The sequence below is a fragment of the Oncorhynchus mykiss genome, chromosome 3 (genome assembly GCF_057628025.1).
Source record: "Oncorhynchus mykiss isolate SJ-2025 chromosome 3, ASM5762802v1, whole genome shotgun sequence".
In the NCBI taxonomy this organism is placed as follows: Eukaryota; Metazoa; Chordata; class Actinopteri; order Salmoniformes; family Salmonidae; genus Oncorhynchus; species Oncorhynchus mykiss.
The window spans coordinates 72161011-72182443 of NC_143024.1; the positions used below are offsets into that span (position 1 = coordinate 72161011).

Here is a 21433-nt window from a genome sequence, read left to right on the forward strand (position 1 = left end):
ATGATTTGCATTTAGCTAAATAATTACTTTACACCATGATTTGTCAGTGTGTGTAGAATAATTTGATCTTTGATTAATTAACATTGAGTACATATTTAACTGTTAACTTTGAGGACGATATACAATAGTATATCTTTATTACAAGTTCTTAGTATAAAGTTATTAAGTTCAACTAAGAAATAAACATTTGAACAACAGGAAAAATGACAGAATAACACAATATCGAACAGATGAAAACCAGTGAAATGGCACAAATGAATACAATGACAAAATAATGAAAACACTCTGATAGTATTACAATGACAGCTTAAGGAAAGTTGAACAGAAAATACTGTTGAAACCAATAGAGAACGGATGATTTACATGATAAATAAATGAGACGTCTATATGGGATACAACACTGCCAGAAAGACACTGAGTGATAGGTTAACACCAATGAGGCATCAATACATTGATAGGTAGCATCAGAGAGGGAAAGCACAGTTAGGAGGATCGGCAACATTTCATTAATACACAGACATGAAAAGGCCGGCCTCAAAATCTGCAACTAGAAACTGAAAACACAAGCAAGGAAATAGCAAAAATAAACATGTGTCCTAGCTTTCACCATCAAGCCCGTGTTGCCTTGCAGCCTTTAGCAGAGCGTAGAGCGGGGGGTTCGGGGGGCAACTTTGAGCCATTCCACCTCATTTAATCACTGATGAATTCCCTTAAAGCCTAAACGTTCTCATTTTCTATAAACAATACAATAACATGCATCCTGGGAGACCAGAAAGAGGGCAGACAGACACACCTTCATCAAGGCTCTCCTCCTTCCCCTCAGGCACTGCCACCTCCTCCTCAACCTCCTCCTCCCTCCCGTTAGGGCCATCAAGAGCAGCACTAAATGCCACTGCCTGCACAGGGGGCCCAGCCTGGGCCTCGCCTACAGCCGCAGCCTGTTCTAAGGGCTTGGTTGGGGGGCCGTCTGGCTCAGGCTCATCCCCACTCCACAGCTCCTCAAGAGCAGCCACGATTTCTGCTGCTGCCCCTTCCATCTCCTCATCCTCCTCCAACATCAACACTTCTTCCTCCTCCTCCTCCTCCTCCTCCTCCTCTTTGAAGTTATCTGTAAGAGCCTCGACAGTCTCTACTTTGCATAAAAGAAGGGGAGAGGTGGACAGTACACATCAAGACTATGGGTTGGCAACACAGACTTGGATTACATGGGTACAAATCGGTGAGACACTTTAAGCTCTGTAAAGGTGGCTCACAGATATAGATGCACATGTCACAGATGTTGTAGCGTATGAGTGAGTGACGTTTCTCCCCTGGCCATGTGATTTGTTTGGGTTTGAACTGGATGGATGTTTTGGATCATAGAGTAAGCAGGCAGAGGCTTTTCTTCATAATAAATATATCAAATAATCCTGAAAGAAAGACAGACACCGGTCCAGCACACTGTTGAATGTTCCTGCAGTTTTATTGAGTGCAACTGTGACAGAGAGGTCCCAAACGTCTTTGTCAGGCTATAAAATAACCCTCTCCTCTGTCTGTCCAATCTGCTGTGGCTCTAAGTTATCAAAAAGGCACACAATGGCCATAGTCTTTCTCTGTCACACACACCACATCAACACACCACATCAGGTCATTTTCATTCAAATGTTACTGTACATTTATCAGTAAGAAAATGCATGCATGGTACACTATAACAGTATTTTGCAAGCAAAGTTGTGTGGCTATACATACAGTCATGGCCAAAAGTTTTGAGAATGACACAAATATTAATTTTCACAAAGTCTGCTGCCTCAGCTTGTATAATGGCAATTTGCATATACTCCAGAATGTTTTGAAGAGTGATCAGATGAATTGCAATTTTTTGCTAAATCCCTCTTTGCCATGCAAATGAACTGAATCCCCAAAAAACATTTCCACTGCATTTCAGCCCTGCCACAAAAGGACCATCTGAAATCATGTCAGTGATTCTCTCGTTAACACAGTTGTGAGTGTTGACGAGGTCAACTCTGTCATGCTGATTGAGTTCGATTAACAGACTGGAAGCTTCAAAAGGAGGATGGTGCTTGGAATCATTGTTCTTCCTATGTCAGTCATGGTTACCTACAAGGAAACACGTGCCGTCATCATTGCTTTGCACAAAATGGGCTTCACAGGCAAGGATATTGCTGCCAGTAAGATAGCACCTAAATCAACCATTTATCGGATCATCAAGAACTTCAAGGGGAGCGGTTCAATTGTTGTAAAGAAGGCTTCAGGGCGCCCAAGAAAGTCCATCAAGCGCCAGGAACGTCTCCTAAAGTTGATTCAGCTCTGGGATTGGGGCACCACCAGTACAGAGCTTGCTCAGGAATGGCAGCAGGCAGGTGTGCGTGCATCTGCACACACAGTGAGGCGAAGACTTTTGGAGGATGGCCTGGTGTCAAGAAGGGCAGCAAAGAAGCCACTTCTCTCCAGGAAAAACATCAGGGACAGACTGATATTTTGCAAAAGGTACAGGGATTGGACTGCTGAGGACTGTGGTAAAGTCATTTTCTCTGACCAATCCCCTTTCCGATTGTTTGGGCATCCAGAAAAAAGCTTGTCCAGAGAAGACAAGGTGAGCGCTACCATCAGTCCTGTGTCATGCCAACAGTAAAGCATCCTGAGACCATTCATGTGTGGGGTTGCTTCTCAGCCAAGGGAGTGGGCTCACTCACACATTTGCCTAGAACACAGCCATGAATAAAGAATGGTACCAACACATCCTCCGAAATAAACTTCTCCCAACCATCCAGAAACAGTTTGGTGACGAACATTGCCTTTTCCAGCATGATGGAGCACCTTGCCATAAGGCAAAACTAAGTGGCTCGGGGAACAAAACATCTATATTTTGGGTCCAGGGCCAGGAAACTCCACAGACCTTAATCCCATTGAGAACTTGTGATCAATCCTCAAGAGGCGAGTGGACAAACAAAACCCCCCAAATTCTGACAAACTCCAAACATTGATTATGCAAGAATGGGCTGCCATCAGTCAGGATGTAGCCCAGAAGTTAATTGACAGCATGCCAGGGCGGATTGCAGAGGTCTTGAAAAAGAAGGGTCAACACTGCACATATTGACTCTTTGCATCAACTTCATGTAATTGTCAAAAAAAGCCTTTGACACTCATGAAATGCTCGTTATTATACTTCAGTATTCCATAGTAACATCTGACCAAAATATCTAAAGACACTGAGGACGCAGACTTTGTGGAAATTAATATTTGTGTCATTCCCAAAACTTTTGGCCACAACTGAACATTTTACACATAATATACTAAGGGGATGTTGCCTTCTCCTTATTAGTTGAGAGAAGAGCCACAAAAACATATCATAAATCCCACTCCCAGCTCATCCAAGATCTGTAACAATTTTCTGACTTGCTGTAGGCAGTGTAGGCACTAGGCAGATAATGTGTCCTGTATCACTGTTCTAGGACCAGTCCTCAACCCTCCAAACCCAAACCATTAGATGATAGAAACAGATCTAGCCCCCAAACAAGCATATCCACGCATCCTCTCTCTGTCACCATGGAGCTGGGTGCCTCTGCTCCTAACTCCTAAGCTGTTATGCCGCCTGCGATTCTGAAATCCTGCTTAGAGGCAGAAAGACGCTGCTCAATTCAGCAGGCTTTATGTGGCGGTGCTATGCCTCGCCATGTGGCACGGTGCTCAGGGTTTTAGATGTGATGGCCTGGTGACTGTGCTGCTGCTGCTGTCTGTGTGTGTGTGTGTGTGTGTGTGTGTGTGTGTGTGTGTGTGTGTGTGTGTGTGTGTGTGTGTGTGTGTGTGTGTGTGTGTGTGTGTGTGTGTGTGTGTAGCAGAGTCGTGACCGGATGTGGCACCGTGCAGCAGTGTGCTGGGTCACATCACAGCAGGGACTCTCTCTCTGCCCAGGAAGAGACAGAGAGGAGGAGTAATGCCATACAGTCTACAAGCTGGAGACAGAGGAGAGAAGAGGACTGCTAAACCTACAGATGTATGATCTTTACTTGAGCCAGTTTTCTCCAGCGGAAGCAACAGGAAATGTGAATTATTATGTGATTTCTAATTAATGGAGATTTTTGTAGGGGTTGATACGTTTTTCATAAAGGGAAAATCAAGTCTGAAATTTCAAAGTGGAAATTACAAACTTCAGAAGCCTTTTTAAACCTCAAATACACTACACGTTTTACATTTTTTGCATTGCAGGGTGATCAAATTAAGATCCTACATCTGTAGCTTCAGGGGGATCTCTTTGCCCAGGGAGAGACAGAGAGGAAGACTGATGCCGTATACTGTAACACTTCCAGCTGTCTCCTGGAGATACAGAGGAGACAGAGAGGGGAGGGCTGCTAAACCTCCAGCCTAGTACAGCCCTGATGAGGTGTTAAGTAAGGACATGTTTTTGTTTACTAATACTATAAGCCTTTGAGAGTTGTGAGAGAGCGTATTGAGAGTGTGTGTGAAGTGTGTTCTTTAAGAGATCACAGAGTGTTGAGTGTCGAGTTAAAAGTCGTCCTGTGATTTCTGTGTTCGAATAATAATCTACAACGGGTGTGTGTGTAAGGGCGGTGGTGGGACGCATGAGAAGGGGCTTGATGGGAGGGATCAGGGATGAGTTTGTCTTTGAGGGAGAGATGACAGACAGACACACTACACGCGTGAAGCATTAAGATGACACGGACAGGCAGAGAGGAAAACGTGCATGAAACAAGTCTTAGATCATGCTCAACAATCCCCTGTATATTGCTGCAAGCCATTTGGACCTGCATGCCACTCTATTTACGTGATATGCATATGACGTTGTTTGACCTGTATGCATAAACATGTGAACACTTCATGATATGCATCCTTGCAAGTATGCACATGTACGTTTAAGAATTTCCTCAGCCCAGTTTGTATTCAAATTATGAATCAATACAGTTATTGATTAGTTATCTTTATCGGATCACTTTGAGAAATTCTGCTTATATTTATTTACTTTCAGAAGGTATGGAGGGCTTCCGGAGGCAACATTGACTAAAGGGAACAAATGGCTTTGATTGAGAAATAAATAGAAATGAAAACACTAGATAATCAAAACCTGAAAGCTCAGATTCTTTGAGCTAATTGACACCACAGGGACACACACAGACGGTAAGGTGGAGGTTGTTGGTCAAACCACAGAAAAGGTGGATCGGGGTAAAAACCGAGAAAGAGGAAGATAGAAGAAGAGACGATAGGAAGGAAGAATGGCGTTACGTAGAGGAACCATGCGCGGTTCACCTTGGATCTGTCTAAAGGCAGCGGCCAGCACTGTGGGCCGAGAGGAGACCGAGCGATCCCACTCAGGGCTGAACAAGGGGTGATCATAGTATTCCTCGTCAGAGTGGTAGGGGTCATCCTCGGGCACAGACACAGAGATGGAGGGGGCGAGGAACTTGCACCTCTCCCGAGAATTTTGGAAGCGGCGGAGAGGGCAGGCCTCCTTCTCCTCATCCCCTACATCTACAAACAACAGAAGAACGTACTGCAGGGGAAATTTGGACAAACACACGGAGAAACACGCTGGGAGAGAGGGAGGGAGGGCGAGGGAGGGAGAGGCACACACAGAGAGAAACACGCTTTGAGAGAGGGAGGGAGGGGGAGGGAGATGCACACACACACAGAGAAACACGCTGGGAGAGAGGGAGGGAGGGGGAGGGAGGGAGAGGCACACACACACACAGAGAAACATGCTGGGAGAGAGGGAGGGAGGGGGGAGGGAGAGGCACACACATAGAGAGAAACACGCTGGGAGAGAGGGAGGGAGGGGGAGGGAGGGAGATGTACACACACACAGAGAAACACACTGGGAGAGCGGGAGGGAGGGGGGAGGGAGGGAGAGGCACACACACACAGAGAAACACGCTGGGGGAGAGGGAGGGAGAGGGAAGGGAGGGAGAGGCACACACACACACAGAAACACGCTGGGAGAGAGGGAGGGGGAGGGAGGGAGAGGCACACACACAGAAACAGACCGGGAGGGAGGGAGGATAGAGGGATGTAGTGTTGGGGGGAGAGAGAGAGAGAGAGAGAGAGAGAGAGAGACAGAGAGAGACAGAGACAGAAACAGAGACAGAGAGACAGAGAGAGAGGCAACAAGACAAAGACACAAGGACAGTGACCAGCAACTGAAAGTGAGTTTGGAGCCTGCCACTTGAAGAGAAGATGGGCGGACCACACAGTCAGAACAATGTGACAGAGACAGCAATGTAAAGCGATGTAACAATGAAACCCATTGAAAGCTAGTGTTAATGAACCGACTGCTGCAGTGCTGATAGACAGTGTATCCAGCGGAGGGCTGCTAGTGGGCCACTACATGCTTGCTGGGTGTTTGGTAACCGCCCCTAATACAGTAGCACAGTGGTGCCAAGGTGTTCTCTTATAAGGGAGATGGCTATGATTCATTATATAGGAAGAGAGGAAGCTATGTTGATAACAAGTCAAGTCAACTACCAATAACCAGTCTGTCTGAGCATGGCTGGATCCTCCCACAAAATCTGTCATAGGTCACATGTCCACTGCAGTCAGAGTAAACTAGACAAACACAGACAACAGGCCAGGCTCAATCAGAAACAAACCAGGAAGACAAAGAAGCATGGTCCAACAACAAGGAAAAACCAACATAAAGACATGCTTAAACACAGGACAGAAGAGTAAAGACAAAGACACATAAGTGGAAACAAAAGAGGTTAGGAGGGCAAACAGGCTACCAGAGGTATATCTGCAAAGACAGTAGGAGTGGATGATCAAAGTTAGAGGGGAAGAAGGATGCCAGTGGGGGGTGAGGAGGGGCAAGTTCATGCGAAGGTCATGCACTGGCATTCCAAGATGCATGGTCAGGGAAGGGGGGAAGATAAAGGAGTATGGGCTTGTGGATGTAGTGATTGAGGTAAAGAAGTGATGAAGGTGAGATGATTTCTAATTCTGTGGGAAAACGAAGATGAGGAGGAGGGAGAAGACTTCTGTTTACTTCCACAGAAAGAGAATGAATGTCTAAGATACACTTCCTGGGTTTCTGTGTAACAACATGATCCAGGTAGGGAGCCTCTGTGATTGGTTCACCCAAAGGTGACACATACTGCATCTTCCAAGGCAGCAGCAATGGGGTTCCAAGGGTCTCAGCACAGTCAAATACAACACATACAGTCTTGATGATAACATATCATTCACTCACATTCTCTCTCTCTTTCTCTCTCTCTTCCTCTTTCTCTCTCTCTCTCCATTTCTCTCTCTCTCTCTTCCTCTTTCTCTCTCTCTTTCTCTCTCTCTCTCCATTTCTCTCTCTCTCTCTCTCTCCCTCCCTCCCTCCCTCCCTCCCTCCCTCCCTCCCTCCCTCTGGACCTTACCTTGCTCCCGGGGTCTGAAGCAGTGCTCAGCAGCAGGTGAGGGAGGAGGAGAGGGGGGCAGGTTTGCCGTGTCTTCAACTACAGAAAGGCAAACAGATGGGGACAGACAAACATGGACAGATGATAATTTATCGGGAGTGAAATTTGAAAACAGCTAACTAATAGACCACCCTTTGTGTGTCTGTTGAGATAGTAGATGATTAAGCCTGGAGATGAGAGGATGAAATGAATTAGTCTTTCTGCTCTCTCTCTCTTTCTCTCTCTCTCTCTACCTGTCTCTCATGTTAATCCTTTAAAGCTCCTTTGACAGTCTCTGTGAACAGTAGAGATGTGAATTAATACTACAATGGCTGTTTTTCACTGAGTAATTCCTCCAGTGAGGATTCTCTGGTGGAAATTTCATGAAATGCGAGGTATTTTCAAGAAGCTGCATTTATATTATCAACTGTAATAGTGAATTAGCTAATAGTGGTAATACAAATTCATTACTGTAATACAAATAGGCTTACAACAGACAGCCTCTGTTGGCTCTGTTGTAGCCTCTACAGTATATCCCCATTTTGATGTGTATCTGTCAGCTCCACACGCCATAGATGTAGTATGAGGTAGATTTGCTGACAGACAGAGTCCTCACTGCTGGTTAGTATAAACTCAGCAAAAAAAGAAATGTCCCTTTTTCAGGACCCTGTCTTCCAAAGATAATTCGTAAAAATCAAAATAATCATTGTAAAAGGTTTAAACAATGTTTCCCATGCTTGTTCAATGAACCATAAACAATTAATGAACATGCACCTGTGGAACGGTCGTTAAGACACTAACAGCTTACAGACGGTAGGCAATTAAGGTCACAGTTAAGAAAACTTAGGACACTAAAGAGGCCTTTCTACCGACTCTGAAAAACACCAAAAGAAAGATGCCCAGCGTCCCTGCTCATCTGCGTGAACGTGCCTTAGGCATGCTGCAAGGAGGCATGAGGACTGCAGATGTGGCCAGGGCAATACATTGCAATGTCCGAACTGTGAGATGCTTAAGACAGCGCTACAGGGAGACAGGACGGACAGCTGATCGTCCTCGCAGTGGCAGACCACGTGTAACAACACCTGCACAGGATCGATTCATCCGAACATCACACCTGCGGGAAGGTACAGGATGGCAACAACAACTGCCTGAGTTAAACCAGGAACGCACAGTCCCTCCATCAGTGCTCGGGCTGTCCGCAATCGGCTGTGAAAGGCTGGACTGAGGGCTTGTAGGCCTGTTGTAAGGCAGGTCCTCACCAGACATCACCAGCAACAACATCGCCGATGGGCACAAACCCACCGTCGCTGGACCAGACAGGACTAGCAAAAAGTGCTCTTCACTGACGAGTTGCGGTTATGTCTCAACAGGGGTGATGGTCGGATTCATGTTCATCGTCGAAGGAATGAGCGTTACACTGAGGCCTGCACTCTGGAGCGGGATCGATTTGGAGGTGGAGGGTTTGTCATGGTCTGGGGCAGTGTGTCACAGCATAATCGGACTGAGCTTGTTGTCATTGCAGGCAATCTCAACGCTGTGTGTTACAGGGAAGACATCCTCCTCCCTCATGTGGTACCCTTCCTGCAGGATCATCCTGACATGACCCTCCAGCATGACAATGCCACCAGCCATACTGCTCGTTCTGTGCGTGATTTCCTGCAAGACAGGAATGTCAGTGTTTTGCCATGGCCAGCGAAGAGCCCGGATCTCAATCCCATTCAGCACGTCTGGAACCTGTTGGATCGAAGAATGAGGCCTAGGACCATTCCCCCCAGAAATGTCTGGCAGGTGCCTTGGTGGAAGAGTGGGGTAACATCTCACAGCAAGAACTGGCAAGTCTGGTGCAGTCCATGAGGAGGAGATGCACTGCAGTATTTAAAGCAGCTGGTGGCCACACCAGATACTGACTGTTACTTTTGATTTTGAACCCCCTTTGTTCAGGGACACATTATTCCATTTCTGTTAGTAACATGTCTATGGAACTTGTTCAGTGTATGTCTCAGTTGTTGAATCTTGTTGTTCATACAAATATTTACACATGTTAAGTTTGCTGAAAATAAACGCAGTTGACAGTGAGAGGATGTTTATTTTTTTGCTGAGTTTAGATGTGCTGACAGAGAGACGTCCCATCAGGGGATAGAGAGGCTCAGGTGTGTGCACAGACCCTATTTATTACAGCAACAACACACTCACTCATTGCAAAGCAAGCTAGTTACAGAGCCTCCCAAAGACATGACTGACCTTTGGAAAAGAGGAAATGCTATCAGCTGATCGTTAATGTTGATGATTGATGTAAATCTTCTCGTTAGCTAGTTAGTTTTTATGATTGTGATTTAACTTCAATGCTCTTAAGTAATGACTTCATAATATAGCCTAATATTCATGATCTTCTAACTCGTGATATATGGCTGTCTGGCTAGTGGCTTGTGTGGGTTTTTTAGTATAGGGAGGTTAGCTAGAATCTAGATGATAGGTGAGAATTGTCTGTTAATTGAATGATTAGAATATTCCGCCCTGAAACATATAACTGTATGGAATTGTCTGAGCTTGGTGTCGACCTGACTAGAGATTTGGGAGAGAATCGTCTCAAGGACAAGGTCACTATCTCTGTCGGCTGGGTAGTGAGACAGACAGTGTGTGCGTAGCAGGACATGTGTGTGCGTCTGTTTGTGTGCATGTGTGGGTATGTGGGTATGTGTGTATGTGAGTCTGTGTGTGTGTGTGTGTGTGTGCGTATGGCTGTGTGAATGTGTGGGCGTGAGAAGTCAGTATAAAATGAATTGTTTTGTATTCTTGACTTTAGAACGTACTCCCCTTTAGAACAAATTATTTGGAAATCAGGAGGTGCTGGAACAAAAAGTGGGCGTGATAGGGTGGTGACCTGGGGAGCTCTGATGCTCCGGAACACACGAGGAAAAAGAAATACACCTTTATAATAGCACATTGCATGCATAGCCTATCAGTACACCTCCATATAGTGGCATAGAGTAGTGAAGTAGAGGTGCTTGCAAGTTGCACACACAGGGAACATTCTTAGTAGCCTAGTGTCCTGGAAATAGGTGGCCTTTTATAAATGCATTTAATACATCATTTTTTATGACTGGAGACTTTGGCAGAAACTTTTTTCATAGGCCTACCTCACAAATGATCGAAAAGACAGGCTACTTTCACACAGACAAACTGAGATCAATAAAAACAACCTAGTCTTGATCCATCAACAGCCTAGGCCTAGGTGAATGGAGACAAACATGTTGTAATATACTATAAGGAGGAAATTATAGTCCTAACAAAGCTTTCCAGTTTCACGTCCATGCCAAAAGCCTATCTCTCTCTTGTTTTAAGGATTGGCGTTCCGTCAACGGGACAGTTGTAAATCATGCAGCGTGTTATGTCAAGATCGCTGATTTTAGAGAAACAACAAATGTCGGTACATAGAGGTGTCTTATATCAGCTGAAAGCTTAAATTCCTGTTAATATAACTGCAGTGTCCAATTTACAGTAGCCTTTACCGCGAAAAAATGGCATGTTTGAGGAGAGCTCTTAACAACAAAAAACTTTTTTTCACCGCAATAGGTAAGATAAATTCACCTCTGAAGGTGAAATGTGTACTCACATTCTGAAATCTTGCTCTGATTTATCATCCAAAGGATCCCAGAGATAACATGAAGTGTCGGTTTCATATCCTAAAAAGGTTCCTATAGCATGCACTATCAATTTTGTATTTCCACTCAGACAATTTGCAAAGTAAGGAATCTGTGAAAATCTCACCTTAAACGTTGTTTCAACGAGTCAAATCACAATTGTATGTATTCCTGAGAGATCTTAGAAGGTAACAATACTTCACTATCACTATCATGAGGGGTGTAGTATATCCTATAGGACACCATATTTGGTCAGAGAACAAAGCCTTCATGGCACGCCAATGACGTGGGCGGTCATCACTTGATCAACTGTATCTTTGTCAATTAAGCACCAATCGGTGCTTAACAAAGCTAGCTATATAGCCAATGAGCTGGGCTTTACAGAAACCATGTATATGACGTAAAATGTAGCTACTAACCTTGTGCGACAGTAAGCCTTTTCATTTTGGACCAAAATTATAAGAATATTCAGAGTTATGAAGTTATGAAAACTGGTTGTTTTGCAAACGTTGAACTTATAATATGGCTACTAATACTTGGAAAGGTAAATCAAAGTCCAAGTATACAGATTTGACGATATTCTTGCAGAAAAATGTAATATGAATGCGAATGTCTCCTTCACGATTTGCCCAAATGTACCTGGGGACTTCACACTAAAAGTATTGTAGTTCACTCATACTTGAAGTTATCCATCTGAAACTTTGCACATACACTGCTGCCACCTTGTGGACACTATTGGAATTACAACCACCGTGATGGCTAGAACTGTGACCTTTCTCATGCATTTCAAAGATGGTGGTATAAAAATACAGATTGTTTTTTCTTTGTATTTTCTTCTAGCAGATCTATTGTGTTATATTCTCCTACATTCAATTCACATTTACACAAACTTTTAAGTGTTTCCTTTCAAATGGTAACAAGAATATGCATATCCTTGTTTCAGGGCCTGAGCTACAGGCAGTTAGATTCATTACACAGGGGCACCTTGTGCTGTGGACAATAAAAGGCCACACAAAAATGTGCAGTTTTGTCACACAACACAATGTCACAGATGTCTCAAGTTTTGAGGGAGTGTGCATTTGGCATGCTGACTGCAGAAAAGTCTACCGGAGCTGTTGCCAGATAATTAAATGTTCATTTATCTACCATAAGCCGCCTCCAATGACATTTTAGAGAATTTGGCAGTATGTCCAACTGGCTTCACAACGGCAGACCACGTATAATCATGCCAGCCCAGGACTGCCACATCTGGCTTCTTCACCCTCGGGATTGTTTGAGACCAGCCACCCGGAGAGCTGATGAAACTGAGGAGTATTTCTGTCTGTAATAAAGCCCTTTTTGGGGAAAAACAAATTCTGATTGATCAGCACCTGGCTCCCCAGTGGGTGGGCCTGGCTCCCAAGTGGGTGGGCCTATGCCTTCTCAGGCCGTCATGGCTGCGCCCCTGCCCAGTCATGTGATATCTATAGACTAGGGCCTAATGATTTTGTTTCAATTGACATATTTCCTCATATAACTACAACTCGTTAATATCTTTGAAATTGTTTCATGTTGCGCTTATATTTATGTTCAGTATAGTTTGTAAAACAATATTCACTCAATAGGCCTCTTTGGGAGTTGATAGGATAATTAGCAGTTGACAGGGTATAAATAGGTTCACGGTAGGAAAACGGTTACGGTCAGCTAAAATCTAAAAAATAACTATAACTTTAGCAAATGTATTTTTACATATCAGGGGTGCTGCAGAACCTCCAGCACCCTTCTCAGGGCTATGATTCGATATAAGAAATAACTGCTGAAATGCTGCTGTGCTTCAGCCAACCAGAGCGAATATCGATGATGATGTAAATCAAGCATTAATCAAATGTTATGCTGCTGTGCTTCAGCCAACCAGAGCGAATATCGATGATGATGTAAATCAAGCATTAATCAAATGTTATGCTGCTGTGGCAGTACTGTTTATATTTAAACTAGGTATCTCGCTACACAAACTCAACCGGTGACCTCATCAAGACCTGCATGTTTGGATACCGGGCGCACGCAATCTCCCAACTGGGCAGACTGGGAAAAAGGCACATCCGGGCGCATGTGAGCACCGTACAGGGCAGACCAACTGACGGTAGGGTGATGAACTTGACGTCACAATGACTTTGGGGCAGTCAGTTCAGAACAACAATGACTAAACTGTATAAAAATGTTTTAAATATATATACCACCACCCAAAAGGGCACTTGGCGAGTGGGAAAGCAAAGGGGCAGGTGCTCAGGCAGACCCCTATCTGTGCAGGTACATGTTGAGGGTCAATGTTGCTAAGTGGACTCCAGATAGCTGATCTGGGATCTGTTCTGCTTTGCTCTGGGTTTACTCCCCCACCACTACCACCATGTTAGATCTTCTCTGACAGCTGTCCGGTCCAAGCACTGCTCTCTAACCCCTACGCACGCACACGCACACACACACACGCACGCACACACACGCACGCACGCACGCACACACACGCACACCCACCAACAGCACCATTTTAGTCCATTGACATCAGCCCAAAGGACTTCTATGTCACTTTCAGAATAGCTATGCTCCCTCTGGAGGGGTGGGCTGGGACATGTCCTGTGTGTGTGTGTGTGTGTGTGTGTGTGTGTGTGTGTGTGTGTGTGTGTGTGTGTGTGTGTGTGTGTGTACCTGACTGCAGTCTTGTCTCCTGTTCTCCCTTCAGTACTGCCACTGCTTCTGCTGTCACCTCTTGCACGATTCGTGCAGAAACTTGCTCTGTGGGACACACACACATAGACACACACACACACAGTTAGACACACAGGCACCCACAGTCATCAGTGATGTCTAGACCAACTTTATCTTGCTAATCATAGCGTGTCAAGGAAATATTTACTTATGGTCAGTACTTATTGATTGATAATTAATTTAATGATTGCTTTCTGTCTATCTAAGGCTGAATGTTTAATATGCAGAGAACTGTGGTGAGAAAAAAAAATCTAAATTGAAATATGAAATAGGCTATCTATACTTGTAGAATTGGCAGCATTCTAACTGCAGGCATCACCATGGAAACACTGGTTCAGACAGGAAGCAGCCAAACCTACTGGCCAATCAGAAATGGCTCTGGGCATGGGCATGTGATTGGCTGAACTTTGAGTCAACAACAGTGTGGGATGCCCAGGGTTATACTCACTAGGAAGCAACGGAAGCATGTTTTTCGTCGCAAAATGTTTACTATGGTGTGCACTAATGAACATGACCCGGATACCCTCCACTGGTCACAAACAATTTCATCTAGATGATACCTTTACCCATTAGACATAGGTTTACAGTACAATCATTAAAATAGCATAAAGAAGATGTCAAGTAATTGTAAAACTGATTTATATGTATGTGTGTGTGTGTGCGAGAGTGTGCTTGTGTGTGTGTGTGTACTTGTGTGTGTGTGTGTGTGTATGTAGGGTTTGTGTATATATGTTGTAATGTAAACCTTGGTGAGCCATACATCCATGATTCCTGTGCATATGGACTCCAATATATACTGTAGATCCATACCACATCCTTTATTTTACACTCATGAGTTTTACTGTCATAATATATAGTTTTTGAGAATGTCAGTCTCCTAAACCGTGTAATTGACATGGCAACAGTGTATTTCAGTGGGATTAGTTAGTTGGCGGTGGAAAGCTTTTGTTGTCACGACGTGGAGCTGTTTCAGGACCATTTCCCACCCACCAGACATGCACACACACATGCACACACACATGCACAAACACACACACATACATAACGGGAACACTCACCCACTCAAATGAGCCTGCTTTCTGTGGTTCCATTTTACAGAGAAAATGACTGTCATACACACATGGACAAATACATACCATTTCCAAACCCAACTGTCATTACAGTCAGTTTAATCCATTAATAAACAGAAGCTATTTGAGAAAAGGTAAAAACCTGAGCGAGATTGTTTTAATGACTTCAGTAGGATTTATACCTGCCAAGTATTTGAAAAATATAACAGAACAGTCAATGCTGAAAATCCAGGAGCATCAATCACCAGCCTACCAGATACTGGTCAACGTTCTCAGATCTCCACCCTGAGATCACATCATGAAACTGTGTTTCATGTCATGAATCTCAGTCCCTCCCAGCCCAGTGATGTTGTGCCTGATGCATTGATGTAGCTCAAACGAGCTGAACAGGAGAGTCAAAAGATGGACAGGGAGGAGAAGAAAAAGAAGAGATGATTTCACCACAGAGCCACTGAGACAGTATTAACAGATTCCTCCAAATCAAATCAAATTGTATTGGTCCAGCCTTCACCTCTTTGATCTGGGTCAGATTGCCTTAGCAGATCAACCACAAAGCATGACATTCCAACAAACACAGTCCAGGGCTGCGTCTCAAACGGCAACCTATTGTCTATGTTGTACTTCTTTTAACCAGAGCCTTATGGGCCATTTTCAGTGTCCGCATAGAAGCAAAGCAAATTGCCATCGTCAGCAGTTCTATGCCCTTTCTAGTCATTCTCTTACTTTGTCTCTATCCTGATTCCTGACACCATAACGTCATTCTATTCTAGAGCCCATAGCTTGGCGATGATGAACTCCCTCCCTCCAAACAGACAGATATGCGCCCTCCAAACAGACAGACATGCCCTCACCTAGACAGATACCCACTCCCTCCCTCCCCACTCCCTCCTCATAGAATGGGCAGTGATGTGTCCTGCATCCAGATCAAATTCTGCCTCAAAGGCACACAACGACACATGCTCACACACACCTCCAACACACATGCACACACACACCTCCAACACACATGCACACACACACCTCCAACACACGCACACACACAGCATCACCAGGTCGTTGGGTTCATTCCAGTGAAACAGCAGTTTACTAGCTGACAGACACAAACCACACACACACACACACACACACACACACACACACACACAAACACACACACATACATACGTTAGTCTTCCGGGAACACTCACCCACACATTAATAAAAAAATAAAAAAAACATGAACAAATAAAAACAAGGCACATTATATGTCAATAAAACCCCAGTATAAAAGAGAAGAACAGTTATATTCTAATCCAAAGCCACAACTACAGTCCCCCCAGGCATGCAGACAATGCTGTACTGAGCTACACTACCAGGACAGAAAAATGTTTTTTTATTACCTGTACTGGTCAGACCAGACTAGACCAGTAGAGCAAAGCGAAAACAGACTCCCCTTGAGTAGAGACCTGAGGCAGCCACAGAGTCAGACACACTGCCAAACGCAGGATTGCACCTCACCGCAGGGTGGAGAGGGGAGAAAGAGAGAGAGAGAGAGAGAGAGAGGGAGGGCAGAGAGAGAGAGCGAGAGAGAGAGAGAGACAGCCGGCGAGATACCACCGCCAAAACTCTGTGTGAAGGGAACAGAGCTGTTGCCACAGCAACACACAGCCTAAGTGGTCTGGGCCCGGTCTAATTCTGAGCTTTGGTCGCTCTGTTCCCATCCTCAGTCCCTCCCCTCATCTCCCCTCTCTCTCAATGTCTGAGAGCTCAGCTGTCACACCCATCCCCAACATGATGCTGCCAAAGGTACTGACTGACTAACTGACTGTACCCCTGTACATGGTGAAGCTCAAGAACACCATGACAACTGTGTCCTCCACAACTACCTCAACAGAAAACCATGACAACTGTGTCCTCCACAACCACTTGAAAATAAAACCAAAACCACCCCAACAGAAAAGAGTCAAAACAACAGAGTCAAACATCAGTTAACAACATCCTAAAGCCCAATACACAGATAACGTTGGTGGTTACTAACAGTATAGTTAATATTGAAATGACATTACAGTTTGTGTTGAAGTGTTATACAGATGTGAAAGTCTGTAAATGTTCACAGCATACTACATTGGATGACTAGCAATGTGGCAGGTATTCAAACTACACATCTCACTTATCCAGTGGACACAGCAGGCCTCCTAACTTTACATTTCAGTTCCATGCTTTAGTTCTTTGAAGCCATGGACAAATCTTTGTTGCTCAAGGACATTACACGTCTCTTCTCAACGCAATCACCCTAGTTCAACCCATCAGCTGTTGCAGCATGCAGTACCAACCTAGCGTCTGTCTGCCCAACCTAGCGTCCGTCTGCCCCCCTCCCAAATAGGTCCAGCTCTAGGCCCCCTGCCACGCGTCTGTACTCCCATCCTGGCCTCCCTGCCCTGGCCTGACCTCCCTACTCCCTCAGACAGGCACAAAACTGAGGTGGATCACTCTGTATGATATTGGCAGTGGTCCAGGGCCCATATTCACAAAACCTCTCAGGGCAGGAGAGCTGGTATAGGATCAGCTTTACCTTTTAGATCATAATAAATACGATTCCATGGACAGGGAGGACCTGATCTTAGATCAGCACTTGTACTCTGAGAGGCTTTGTGACTATGAGTTCAGGTCCTAACTGACACTATCAAACACAGATGATTGGCACTGCTCTATGGTTCAAGTTCCAGTGCCTTTAATGTGTCTTGGTGATAATGAAGGAAAAGGAAAACTGCTGGTGTTAGATATAGTCATTATGAAAGACCAGAGAGGAGCAGGTTGTTCTGTCTTCTAAAATGCTGACAGACAGGGAACAATGCTGCCCGCTGCCTTCCTTAACAAGCAGCATGAGAGAAGCTGTAAGATGCTAAAACAACATCAGAAGTGAGATGCTAAAACAACATCAGAAGTGAGATGCTAAAACAACATCAGAAGTGAGATGCTAAAACAACATCAGAAGTGAGATGTTAATTAGCCAATGTCTTTCCTCTCATCAGCACTCACTGACATAGTGTTTTGCACGTTCATGGATCTTAGTGATCCAAGATGGGTTCGCAGTGCAGACGCTGTTTGTCGTTCTCCCCGTGTAAATGTATTTTTTGAATCTTTTTTTGTATGTATTTCAATATATTTTCAATCTCTTTTTCAATTTTGAATTTTTAAAATTAAATATACCTTCCGGCAACCCGCCTCACTTAGCTAGCTCTCCCAATCAACACCTGTGATTGCTTTATGCCTCGCTTTATGTCTCTCTCTAATGTCAATATGCCTTGTATACTGTTGTTTAGGAGAGTTATCATTGTTTAAGTTTACTGCGAAGCCCCTAGTCCCACTCAACATGCCTCAGATACCTCTTTTGTTCCACCTCCCACACCCCCGCTACATATTCGTCGCCAGACCCACTGGCACCAGGTAATCTACAGGTCACTGCTAGGTAAAGCCTCGCCTTATCTCAGCTCACTGGTCACCATAGCAGCACCCACCCGTAGCACGCGCTCCAGCAGGTATATCTCACTGGTCATCCCCAAAGCCAACACCTGCTTTGGCCGCCTTTCCTTCCAGTTCTCTGCTGCCAATGACTGGAACGAATTGCAAAAATCGCTGAAGTTGGAGACTGTATTCCATGTGTAACTCTGTGTTGTTGTTTGTGTCGCACTGCAGTTGTAAATGAGAACTTGTTCTCAACTGGCCTACCTGGTTAAATAAAGGTGAAATATATGTATATTTTTAACATAATACATAACACAGCAAAGTGTCATTGTGTCATGCAGTGTTCTGTAATGGTTGGGTGGAGCTGGATTATGTGTTTGCATAAGTAAAAGGATTAAAATCTCTGTGAAAAAAATGTACATTTACAGTACATACATCATATTCTTTATATGCCGAACACTTACCTGAAGACCATAGAAGGCACTTGGCATTTAGACAACACATAATAGTACAACGGCTTCAGTGACCTCGCTAAAAGTCAACGTCTTTGAAAGACAGTTGTAATAATACGTTCCATCGCTACAGAGTGTGGGAATTAAATGTCAACAAAATTGTAAATGGACATAGATTAACAGATGCTCTAGGAAATGTTTGAAACAGACTAATGGAGCACTGGCCACACTATCCAGGCTAGATACTAATGGAGCTCATCCCACAGGGTACAGTGTACTTGTGGTGATAAAACAGAAGATACTCTTTGGCTGACTTCCTTACTGCTTCTTCTTGACCAATAGTATGGCAAGACTGGTCTTCAATAGTGCATGGTATTCAATCTAACAGGCTAGGTGACTGATGCTGTCTAAATGAATAATAGACATGAAAGGTCTGGTCCTGGCAACATACTGCAGTTAAAATAGAGGTACAGGAGGTTAATACGACTCCTGGCAGAGTTGTTGAATGGGTTTCGGTTCTGTAAATGGTGGAAAGTGGAGGTAGTAGGTAGTGGTAGGTTCTGTGTGTCAGCAGAAATATAAATGTAAAGGCAGAAAGATTGCAGGAACAATAGACAAAACAATAGAGCTTTGGCAAACTAAATTGTAGAGGAGCTGCTGCCATGGCAACAAGAGGAGGGAACGGAGTGGGGTATAGTCAGTGTGTGTGGAGAGGGGTGTGTGTGTTTGTGTGTGTGTCTCGCTCTGGGAAAACAGAGATTTTCACCCTTAATTGCCACAGTAATAATGGATAATGAATCTACTAAGGGTGCTTCAATGTTCACTGTTCCTCCCACACAGTGAGAGGTAGGGGCCCGCTTAGTGCCTGCTGGACCCACACACGCACACACTCAGAAAGACCAACCAAACAGAATGACCAACCCCTGTGTGTGCGTGTGTGTGCGTGTATATGTGTGTGTGTGTATGTGTGCGTGTGTATTCTAATTGACAGGTACTACTCGACCACATTGTATACACACACACAGTTTTGACAATACTGGTCAATACAGATGAAGTATGTGGGTATAATACAGTAGTTATAAAAGCTCTGTCCCTGAGTCTCTAATATCAGGTGTCCTTACCAGCCGTAACTGCATGGTCTCCATTGAAGCAGTTCTCTCTGGAGGTGTAGGAGGGGGGTGCTGCTCCATGGGCCGTCCCTGGCTGGCACGCCCTGTATGAGGGGGGGTAGCCGTTAGCCCCGTGGGCTGGGGGGGAAGAGGGGTCCTGTGCCCCTGACGTGTCCCAATGGGGGTGGCTGTCCTCAGGTTGGCGACTGTCTGCCATGATGGGGGTCAGTGGTGGCCAGGGAGGTCTTTCCTTATGGCTGGGAGAAGAAGGAGCGTATTACTTTATTTTCTATTGTCACTGTACAGAGAGATGAATCTTTCTGCTTTTTCTCCAACCCCCTTGAGACACACACCCACAGAGGGGTTGGAGCACAGGGTGAGCTGCAGTGTGAGTATATGGTCATGTCATGGCAAATAATAGTGGTGGCATAATGGCTACTAACACTAGAATCGCCACAGACGTTTTTTTAGGTGTTATGGCACAATGGCTATTAACAGTTTGGCAGGGAGAAGAGACTATACAAATGTGTTCCTTAGATGGGGTATGAAAAGACACTGTGATAGCATGGTCATGTCACTGTCTTTATAATAATGGTGGCACATAATGGCTATAAACACTTTGGTAGGGAAACAGAAGGTATTGATGGGGTGGAGGAAAACCAAAGGACATCATTCAAATTCAAAACACTGTTTCGCCTCGGGTCACGAATCACCCCCCACATCTATAGACAGACTGGAGTGCTGGTTTATGGACATCAGATCACAGGGCAGCTCTCTCTCACTCTCTTTCTCCCTCTCTCTCTCTCTCTCTCTCTCTCTCTCTCTCTCTCCACACTCTCATTCTCAGGGCTGTGATTGAGTTACACAGACACTGAAGGTCTCGGCTGCTGCTGCCTGCCTTGGTGTCATCCTGTTCTGATTCACAGATAGCTGCACCACTGACATGAAATAGAGCCTCAGCACTCTCTGAGAAATCAATAGGACTTTATGGAACTGCTGTCAACCATAGCACCTCCGTACAACCCAGTGAAATATATATGACCCACATACACACACATGCGGCATGCACACAGACATACACACAAGAAATTGTAATTTGTCAATAGGAGTATAAAGCAGCATGCAATATTGTGAACCAATCACAGGGAGGAAATAGATATGTTCACAGTAAATCTGTTGTAGGGGTCAAAGGACAGAGGATAATGCCCTCCTGCTCATTCAATGAGTGTGTGTGTGCCCAAGAGTACAGCCAGCTCTCTGAGCTCAGAGCACAGCAGCCTCATCGACACGGTGCCCCACTGAGAGTAAGATCGCCCACGGGCAACAAGGGATAAAAAATCTAATAAACAGCAACAGAGAGGATATCGATTCAGCCAATCACAGGCCAGGAGCTTGGTGGGCAAAGCAAAGCACTAGATAATGGAACCAAAGACCGATGCCTTGTTTCAGTACGGTGCTTACAGCTTACAGTATACAACACAGCCAGCCCCACAGTGCCATTTAGTCCAACCACTGCTATTCCATCGACAGAATAGTAGTGACTGACTCCAGAACAGACCAGCCTGGGTAAGCATCAAAATGATATATCTGTTG

The 21433-nt window shown here is 44.8% G+C and overlaps 1 protein-coding gene across 7 annotated transcripts in view; it reads right to left on the reverse strand.

Moving 5' to 3' along the window:
* The window catches only part of map2 (microtubule-associated protein 2), a 130697-nt gene that overhangs the window by 39099 nt on the left and 70165 nt on the right, over positions 1–21433 (reverse strand). For all 7 annotated transcript variants that reach the window (XM_090230067.1, XM_036974802.2, XM_090230066.1 and 4 more), the window contains exons 4-8: positions 19853–20097; positions 13706–13792; positions 7368–7445; positions 5263–5484; positions 794–1129 (exon numbers count right to left, since the gene is read on the reverse strand). In XM_090230067.1, the coding sequence (XP_090086193.1) occupies positions 794–1129; positions 5263–5484; positions 7368–7445; positions 13706–13792; positions 19853–20057 (928 nt within the window). In that variant the 5' untranslated portion in view covers positions 20058–20097. The remainder of the gene's footprint in view (positions 1–793; positions 1130–5262; positions 5485–7367; positions 7446–13705; positions 13793–19852; positions 20098–21433) is intronic.